This window comes from Terrapene carolina, unplaced genomic scaffold (assembly GCF_002925995.2).
Source record: "Terrapene carolina triunguis isolate 2854851 unplaced genomic scaffold, T_m_triunguis-2.0 Scaffold93, whole genome shotgun sequence".
NCBI lineage: Eukaryota > Metazoa > Chordata > Testudines > Emydidae > Terrapene > Terrapene triunguis.
In genome coordinates, this window is record NW_020664444.1 from 6539890 (window position 1) to 6549928 (window position 10039).

General features: G+C 49.6%; 1 protein-coding gene across 1 annotated transcript in view; it reads right to left on the bottom strand.

Moving 5' to 3' along the window:
• The window catches only part of SLC5A10 (solute carrier family 5 member 10), an 87996-nt gene extending 80234 nt beyond the window's left edge, over positions 1 to 7762 (bottom strand). Inside the window, exons 1-5 of the mRNA XM_026650814.2 lie at positions 7652 to 7762; positions 5384 to 5455; positions 2753 to 2857; positions 2038 to 2097; positions 1072 to 1176 (exon numbers count right to left, since the gene is read on the bottom strand). Of these exons, the coding sequence (XP_026506599.2) occupies positions 1072 to 1176; positions 2038 to 2097; positions 2753 to 2857; positions 5384 to 5455; positions 7652 to 7762 (453 nt within the window). The remainder of the gene's footprint in view (positions 1 to 1071; positions 1177 to 2037; positions 2098 to 2752; positions 2858 to 5383; positions 5456 to 7651) is intronic.
• Between the last annotated feature and the right edge of the window lie 2277 nt (positions 7763 to 10039).

Consider the following 10039-nt stretch of genomic DNA (forward strand, 5'->3'; position numbering starts at 1 on the left):
CTCCCCGGCGGCCGGAGCGCCGCGCCGCCCCCCTCCAGGTGCCGCCCCAAGCACCAGCTTGGGTGCCTGGTGCCTGGAGCCGGCCCTGCTCTCCAAGATGCAGTAGCTAGAATTCTCCCATCAACCTAGCGCGGTCTACGCCAGCGGGGTCAACTTAACTGTTTAGTGTAGACCTGGCCTAGCTGTTGGCGTACAGACAACCCCTCATTGGTTCCCAACTCTTCTAACTCCTGCGTGCTCAGCACTGCCTCCTCCATGGCCTCCAACAGCTACTTTTAGAGCAGGGGGTCTCAAACGGGGGGTCAGGACCCCTCAGGGGGTCACAAGGTTATTGCATGGGGGGTCGCGAGCTGTCAGCCTCCACCCCAAACCCCACTTTGCCGCCAGCATTTATAATGGTGTTAAATAGGTTAAAAAGTGTTTTTAATTTATAAGGTTGGTCGCACTCAGAGGCTTGCTATGTGAAAGGGGTCACCCATACAAAAGTTTGAGAACCACTGTTTTATAGCATCCCCTGGGCTCCCTCCCAGACAGGGCCGGCTCCAGGCACCAGCAGACCAAGCACGTGCTTGGGGCGGCACCTTGGGGCGGGGCGGCGCTCGGGTTTTTGTTGTTGGTTTTTTTTTGGTTCGGTGGGGCAGCGCTGGAGGGGTTTTTTTGTTTGTTTTTGTTTCCGCCGGGCGGTGCTCGGAGGGGGGGCTTGGGCGGCGCGGCGCTCGGGGGGCGGGGCTTCAGGTGGCGCGGCGTTCGTGGGGGGAGGGGTGTTACGGCGGGGCGGCGCTCTTTTTTTTTTTGCTTGGGGCAGCAAAAAAGTTAGAGCCGGCCCTGCTCCCAGAGCCCTGCTCTCCCTCAGTTCTCCCACCCTCTGGGGCCTGAGTACCAAGTTAAGTCTCCACTTGCTGGAAATCAAATCCCTAAACGTCATCACAGCAGCCAAGCCCCAGCCCGGACGGGTTTGATTGTTTGCATGGCTTTTGCCCAGGTGTTCAGTGGCAGAGAGCGCCAGACAGATGCCCTCTGGGACACCGTGTTTCAGAGCCCTCAGTGCCATACAGAGTCCTGGCTACTCACCGATATTTTGGTGAAGACGGAGAGCAGGAGTGACAGGGCGGAGAGGTACATCCGGATTCTCTCCCCTCCGAACCGTCTCTGGAGATACTCCGGCATGGTGACGATCTGAGCGGCAGAGACGCAGGGGTCACTGCACGGCACGGCAGCCCCCTGCCACAGGCAGCTGCAGCCCAAGTCAGAACGGGGAAGTACCGGGAGGGCTAATGGGAGCTTGAACAGAGCCCAGGAATTATGGCTGCACTCCCTCTTAACCCGGGGGAGGAAGGGGTTTTGTGAAGAGCTTGGCACCCTCAGGCAAACACAGCTTTTGCCTCCACAAAGGGTACATGCCACCCAGCACGCAGGCACACTCTGCACTCCAAAGGGCACCAGCAGGCAGGCTAGGTGGCTAGGAGAGGGGCTTGGTCCCAGGCAGGGAGGAGCTAGCTAGGACTCCATCCATCTGGCTTCTCGTAGGGCCCTGCACAAAGCCAGTCTGTCTGGGGTCTTATACCCCTTGCTAAAGCTATAAAGCCCCTCAGCCTCTAAGATCCTGAAATTAACCAATGAGTTAAGAACTGAGCTCGGCTTACAAGTGGGAGGCCTGATTTCACTGCAGGCACCACGGCAACACCACAAAGTCATTGTTAGTATCAATATAATCAGAAATACGAACATGGCTAATATCACCACCTCAGTGAGGAATCAGCGTTTGCAAAAAATGAGCCGTGCCACTTGAGTGCACGCACATATCCCACTGCTCTCTCCTGGGCGGAATCGGAACTGCCCAGGTGTGTGTCATGGACCCCATCCTGCAGGCTGGTGGGGTCTGTTTCCCACCGGCTCAGGCAAAGAGAGCAGAGTTCACCCAGGGTTAGGGTTCACACAGATCCTGCCCTGAGTCGCAGCCAGCCAGTGACAGTATCTGGTAATGGCTATGAAAGTGGGGCTGTCCGGCTGTGTCCGGTATACTCCGACTGTACTTACCCCCGAGGAGATGTAGACTGGTACAAACACCCAGGCCAACGCCAGCAGGACATAGGTAGCCTACGGAGAAGCAGGGGCACAGCAGAGTCTGATCAATCACGGTTCTGTCCACAGCAGGGCCTCCAGCTTAATGTTAGCAACGTCACTGGGTCCCAAGCAGGAGGCCCGAGCTTGGCCCAGCCCCACCTCGAGATGCACCCTCAGATCTCCATGGGCTCTGTGGAGCATGGGTGTGTCTGAGGGTGGGATACAGAACTCCCCTATGGACACTCCCCATCTCAGCGCTTAGCACCTGGCATTGCTGACTCCACAGGTTACCAGAGATTTCATGTTAACTCCTTAAGGCCTTACGTTAACGCAGAGCCCAACCCCCTAGTGGAGAAATGCTTGAAAAACCAGGGAGCCTTTTTCTGGGCTATCAATTTGCCATAATATCCCCAGTCGGGATGTCTGCCGGGGTTGGACTTGGGATCTCTGGATCTGGAAGCATGGGCTACCAGGGCATGAACTAAGGCACCAGGTACCTCAGCAGGCTCCTAAACATCTATATGTGGCCCCGCCTATAGAGGGATACTGAGAGCTTAGCATGGGTTACAAATATTTTCCCCATCAGCCCTAATGGGGTTATGTGCAAATGCCCCATTAGGTGGGTAAGGCTTTGTCTGTCCCAGGTGGCTCCAGTGACCGATTAGCGTAATAAGGCAAAGTGACTCACATTCCATTCAAAGCCAGCGACGGCAATTCCCCCAGCAGCTCCAGTCCCAGCCAGTCCAATAAAGAGCCCTGATCCTTCACTGCTGGCAAAGAGGGAGGCTCCAATCTGCAGGCCAAAAGCAAGGAGGCGCATTAGCACGCACAGCTTAGCTAGGCATTGACGTCTTTGCTATGTATCCCATAGGGCGAGCCTGGTTGCTTGCTTATATATCTTCTCTTATGGGCTTGAGTGTTTCTTTTAATAAATTTATAGATTTGGACTAGAGCATTCTTGGCCGTACCACAAGGACCCTACAGGTCACATCCTGTATGTTGAGCTAAAGCAAGTTAGCATTCATATGTTCGGGGCCTTTAGCCTAGGTAAGTGAGGATGAGTTAAAGCAAGTTAGACTTTTGGCACAGATAGATGACTACCTAAGTTATGCCCTCTTTAAACTCAACAGGTACACCACAAAGAACATGGAAATAACATGGTTAGTCAGAAATAAGAGATGTGAGGATGAGCTAGCTAATGGTCATGAATAGGTATGAACATGCCAGCCTAGAGGGTAAGCGTACCCTGATATTTTGTGGGTGAGGAAATTAAGTTTGGACATGGAAGGTGGGCACATAGTGGTCAGGCTCAATAAGACGGGCAAACCACCATGTATGTTAGTTGGTTAGTTTTAACTTCTATAGTCTTTCAATAGCTTTTCAGCTCTCTAGCTTCTCCTTAGTTCTGCACCTCCCAATCGAGAATTGAGGAACCTGGCCCATCGGACTCTCTTGGCATGCCAGAGGCGAGGCTGGTCCTTTGTCTCTTACCACCAGGTTACCAAGGGTGGGTGTGAGTGTGTTAATCTAGGAAGTTTTATGGTGCATAATACCACATGTACCTCTAGGACAATATTATTTCCTTTGTCATTCTGATTGATTACTTTTCCATTTGATCATTATTCCATTTATCTCCATCAAAGTCTCTGAGGCTGTATTTTGTTCTCAGTTGAGTCATACATCCCGAGAGTCCTTGCAAAACTCTGTGTAGCCTGATTCTGGGACAAGAACCTTATTATCTTCTGATCAGATCAACTGGCAAGCCTGTAACCCGTATTATATCCACAAGAATATGAATCCCCTAAAATCAGGCAACAGCAAGCTCCGTCTATGCCGCCAACGGAACCGTGTTAGCTGAACGGGTTTCAAACAGGGTTCACCTGGATGGCATAGAGCAGGCTGCAGCGCCTGGCAAACTGCAAGGAGCCAGCTTGGCCACCAGGCATCTCCACGTAAGCTGGTGGGGCTGATCCACCAGCCAAAGAAGGCAAAGCCATGCTCCAAACAAGGGCACCAGTCCAGCTCCTTTGCTGAGGGCTTTGCTCTACTGCCTCAGAAGCAAGGATCCAAAACAACACACAGCCACTCAAAGAATCTCATTGCCCCTCAGGGTCTCATCTTATCCTTGTGTCCAGGTCTTCCCTGTCCTCAGAGCCCAGCCATCTCCTAGGAACATCTGCTCCTCTGCCCCAGAGCCAGGAAGACTTGTATGATTTCCTGTAGTCAGCAGGCCTGTGAGGCGCAATCACAGCTTCCAGTTTTAAAGGGCCCGGGGGCTAGAAGAGGCGCCCTGAGACGTGCACACTCAGCTAATCCTGACCTCACTCGCAAGGCCGCTAACAGAATTTCTTGCTGTTGGGAGGCATTTGGGAGCCCAGGGCTTCCTTTCCTCATGCAAACACTTGTCAGAGAATCACACGTCATTGCATTTGCCGCAGTGCAGGAATGTCATTACCGGGCAATGCTGCCCAGACCTGAGCTGAAAGGAAAGGGTACAGGGACGGGATCAGCCATCCTGCATTTCTAGACAAGAACGAAATGCGGAAGGAATATATTGGTTGTAACAAATCTGGGGCCACCTATGACTTTGTGGGAGTTACCACGCTGCCGTCATAACCGGGCACGGCTGCTTGGCAAAAGCGGGGACAGAATTCAGATCCTGCTGCTCCAAATGCCCCTACCCAAGCTTAGACTGGCCTACAGGGAAATCTCCTAGGAGACCACAGGGCTTGGATGCCCGTAAACCTTCCGAGCAGTGGTAGGTTAAGCACAGATCCCATTGATCTGGGGTCTGAGTCCTGGTTAGCAGGACCCAACAGATCACAGATCTTCTGAGGGGTAGCAGCGAAGAGGGACCCCACCACTGGAGAAATGAGACGTAGCTCCAAGTCAGGCAGGGGCGAGCAGATGCTGGCTGCCTCCTGGTGGGAATCCAGTGTGTTCCTGTGTTATGCATTATGGGGCATGATCTGAGATGTCTGTTGATTCATCGCAAGGTGTTTGAACTGAGTGTATTACAAGAGGTACCCCATGTGGCAAGCCAGGTACGGAGGCAGCTACACCCAGCAGAAGATTGCAACTCCCTGATATATGAAGAGTGATAATACTAGCTCCATCTCCCTGGGCACTGGAGGTGATGGTGGGTAGATACAGCATGGGCCACCACTGCTCCGGAGACCCCGCTTCCCTCCTTTTCATAGGGGCAATGGCTCTGCAACAGAGGCCCAAGTGTGAGACCTGACTGCTGGGGACTGTCCTGCATAAAGAGACAGAAGAGAAGCCAGAGAGAGAGAGAGAGAGAGATATGGCATCTACTTACAGGCCACCACGCCATGCTCCTGCCAGCAAGGAAGTAGCCACTGAGCGTATTCCTGTTCACCCTGCATGAGGACTGAGAGGAAACGGAGATCAGCATGGAAAGAAAGCAGCCCTGCTCCCGTAAACCCATCCTGGAGAGCAACCAGGAGCCTTTGGATGGCTAGCAAGAGCCATGTGACTGAGGGATGATTATACCACCACCACCTAGCTCTTATCTAGAGCTATTCGTAAGTACATTGCAAAGAGCTTTACACACGAGGGCTGCATCATTATCCCTATTTTATAGATGGTAAAACTGAGGCAAAAAAACTTGCCCAAGTCTCCCAGCAGGCCCGCGCTAGAGCAGGTTCTAGAACCCAGGTCTCCTGAGTCCAAGTCGAGTGCACTAGCTACTAGGCCATATGATTATACGACACCTGTGGCAGCTCCCTGAGCAGGATAGAGCCAATCAGGCAAGAGTGGCCATGGACTCGTAGAGGATTGTCATATTCGGCCTCAGTGCTGAGCAGAAAGGCTTGGCCTGGATGTACCACCATCCTACAATGGATGGACTCAGACTTACTCGCGTCCAATGGCTGGCGGCCAACAGAGGCTGAGGACCCTGCCTACGCTGAGGTTTGATTCAACAACCCGGGAAGCCAATAGGAATCCTCTTATGGACTGAAATGGATGTTCGAGCAGGTCCCTAATACTACCACAACTAATAGAGCTTCTCCTTTAGCTCAAGTGGGAGAGGGGTGTGCTTTCGTAAGCCATAGATCCTCCTACTGAGGACATGGGTGTGTGTGGATTGACGAACGAACATATCAGACCCCAGACAGGTAGAACAGGCTGCTCAATTTGTTCCCATATAGGAGACACTGTTCTGCTCTAACTTGGCCTCAGCTCGTGTCTCGCTGAGCAATTAGCATCATAAAAATAGAAAGAATTATTTCCCGTTAAGGATTATGTAGGGGCGGTAAAAACCTTTGCAAATGCATCTATGTCTGTTAAAGCAGGATCTATTGGACTGACTCCCTCTGGCCACACCTGCCATGTGTCCTGGCCTTCTTAAGACTCAGCCATACAAGGCGCTGAGTACTCCAGCCCCAGTCCTGCAAAACACTTAAGCACATGCTTAACTTTAAGCACGCAAATCCAGTGAACATCTTTCAGCCAGCATTTCTCAATGAGAGCAATTAGAAATAATCCTTAGCTCTTAAAGTCAAAGGCATAAGGGAAAAATATCATAAAAGCAATCTGTCCAGGGGCTGTTTAACGTATCTTTGCTTTATATATTGGATGTTGTAGTATTTTGACACCTACATAGTCCTGGGCACACTGGAAATAAGATTAGATAGGTAGCCCAATCGATCTCTTAGCAGCACCTGAAATAAAAGACTCCACTATGCCAGGGACGGAAGGTGCGGGTCTGTACAATTATGAATGGGAGGGGAGGTGACCATGAAACCGATTCTGTATTAAAAAGTGGGTCATGCTCTGAAAAAAATCTGAGAATCTCTCAGGCTTCTTCCAGGTAAGCACCTCCAGTTATGTCCCAGGAGCAACAGATCCCAGCAGACATACTCCCAGGCAGGCTCCTTTTTCAATTGTTCTGAAAGCTGCAAGATTCACATTCTCGTTGGGCTGACTCAGCCCCTTCTAGGCAGATAAACTCAGCTCTCTGCAGTTTGCTGGGGTGGGGTCTCTCCGAGAAGATTTGAGAAGCCAAGACATTTTTTAATAAGAGTAGGAGCTTTCCCTGGGCCAAAATTTCCCCTCTCCACCCTGTTGTGGCGCAGGATATGTAGGAGCAGGCTGATTATCAAGGTGCTCAGCAACCCCTGGTAATCAAGCCGCAGCTTTCTGCGATCCACCGGAGAGGTCTGGGGCCCAATCTGGCAACCCCTACTCACATAAGGATCCCTTTTTAATTGTTTGAGGACTACTAGGTTGCAGGATCAGGAGTGTAGACCCTTATCTTGCAATCCAAGCCAGGCGGGTGGACCCGATTGCAGGATCAGGGCCTTAGTTTGCAAAGCACTTTGGGAACCTTTGGGATGGAGTGAGTGGAAGCTAAGAACCCGCAGCACCTCGCAGGCTCAAGTCCAGAAAGGCAGGTTGCTAAGGTGCAATAGTAAAATAAAGCAATTAACTAATGAGGATTTCAAAAACAAGGCTCCCGATCCTTTCAGGTGGCACCTGAGAAGCCAGTCCTGAGAGAGGAGACAGAAATTGCAAAGATTTAAAGTACATAACAGCAAATTAAACAAACAAAAAACCCTCTTACCCATATTCCCACAGCCACGTTCAAGGCAAAATAAGCCACGATGACAAGAATGTCAGCAACATTGAACGGCTGCAGAGGGGTAACTGATCCAGCGGTGGAATTGTCACCCATCATCCCGACGTTCCCTGCCCAGCCCCAGAGAAAGCAGCAGAGTGTCAGAGAGACAATCACTGACTTGGTAACTGATTAGCTTGCCACTTGCAGGAATTGATCATTAAACAAGCCAGAGCTGGGATTTTTGCTTTGCGAAGTAGTTTGTGTGGACAGACGGGTTGTCAAAGTACAGCCCGGCTTCTGCCTCCCTCCCTCTTTCTGCTAACATATGGCCACTCAGAGCTCCAGGAACCCAAAGCCAAGTCCAGGGAGTTAGGCAGTTGTTGAGCTGCAAACATGATTTCTGGCTGTCTGCAATCAACAGAACGTAAACTGGCTCCACTTATGCCCAGCCTTGAATTGCGATGCCCTGAGAGTGATAAATCTTGGAGGCATGTTCCTCAGGTATTTAACCACGGGCTTTACTTTGCTGTTTCTCAAGGCATAGCACGATTTAGTCATTCTCTCCTTCTTCACTCTGTTTCCAAGTGGAGGAGGAAAGCTTATGTGACAGAACAAAGGAGGTATTACAAGCAGCAATGACCTGATCTAAACGTGTCCTGCTTTAGCTTCAGACCACTGGATCTCACATTGTGGTCCTGATGACATACAGAATGAAACGTTTTGGCTGCAGTGGGGAGCAGTGGGTCTCAGAGCATCTCTCTCTCACAAAGCGATCCACAGAACAATAAAGTTTGAAACAGAGCAGACAGTGCAATGGCACTAGAACAACCATCAAGGGTTTTGTCGAAGACTCATTTCTCAATGAACGTGTCTGCTGATGAGATAATCCCCTCCAGGGTACAGTTGTGGGAGAATAAGTGTGCTAAGGCCAACATTTTCAAATTTGGGTGCCAACAGCTAAGCCCCTAAATAAATAGGCTGAATGTTACGGGGGTGGAGAACTTCTGGTGGCCACTGACTTTACTGGTTTGAAAACATTGTTCTGGGACCACACATTTCCCTCCAGCACTACATTCCGTGGTTGTAAGATTTACCATGGGAGTATTGTGATATCACAAAAGGCTAAAGGTGAAACCAGCAGCAGCCGCAAAGACACAACTTCTCTTCGCTCACAACACCCTGGCAATTGCCATGGTAGGAAAGCAAAACCACACACATTTCATGAGTCTGTCACAATTTCACTTGAAAATGACAGGGCCCTGAAATCAAACTTTGTGGATTCCTTTGTCATAAAAGGACAGTCAAAGTAAAGCCAAGGGACCAGACACACTAACAGAGTCCCGAAGTCCAGTCTGCAGCCATCTTCAATTCTACTACGGAGCTGCAGCTTGAAGACACTACAAATGCCAGACCACACCACTCCGTCTCCATTCTGCTCAGAGAGCAGATCAACTAGATTTCTGTGCCTCTTCTCCACTCCAGCTACTTTCCCCCCCCAAGAGGATGGGGCTCCAAATACCAGTTCCTGTATTAAAAGGACCAGTCTTTCCATTTGATTCACCCTGAGCCTCATAAATACAAACAATATTCATTTTTCTGCCCTGAACTGTTGAGTACTGCATTGCTGTGCACAGGAATTACCGATAGAGGTGACTATAGTTTAGTGCGGAGTAATGCCCATAGATAGGACTGCAAGATTATAATGAGAAATGCTTGCTCTCCTATATGTGTGATAACACTTATTAATCAAACTGTTTTATGCTTTGAATGCTTAGCCAACAGACTCCGTTTTACTTAAGATAGTGCTGTACATTATAATCAGATACCTTAGGGTTTAATTAATAAAGTGTAGAGCAATTACTCATCTGAATAGATTATCAGACCATCTTTCCAACACTTTGACATAGTCACTGAAGTGCCTAGGGTATTTGCGACTCACTTCTGTAAATGTTTGTGTGCATACTCTTCCTGTTTGACTAAGTTTTAACAGGCCATACCCTTGCTGGCCAATTACTATATAACCTGCATTAATACACTTCGAGCCCATGTAAGTGTTACTATGTCAACTTGGTGTAACTAGTAACACCGCTAAATTGCTTAATAATCTACTTTTGTTAAAGTATAACCTAGGTACAATGCTGTATTTTGACATCTGCCACATTTCTGGACAGGAAATACAGAAATCAAATTTAGAGATAACAACCTTATGAAAGATAACCTCACAGGGTTATCACCGATTGCAGTAATATTTGACACAAAGGGATTTCCAAGTTTAAAAGCAAATAGAATTTGGCTTTATACTGCATCTCATCTACTCAATATACCTTACAAGGCAAATGGTAATGGACTGACTGCTTGCAAATACAGAATTCTAACCTCATCAAAGGCTCA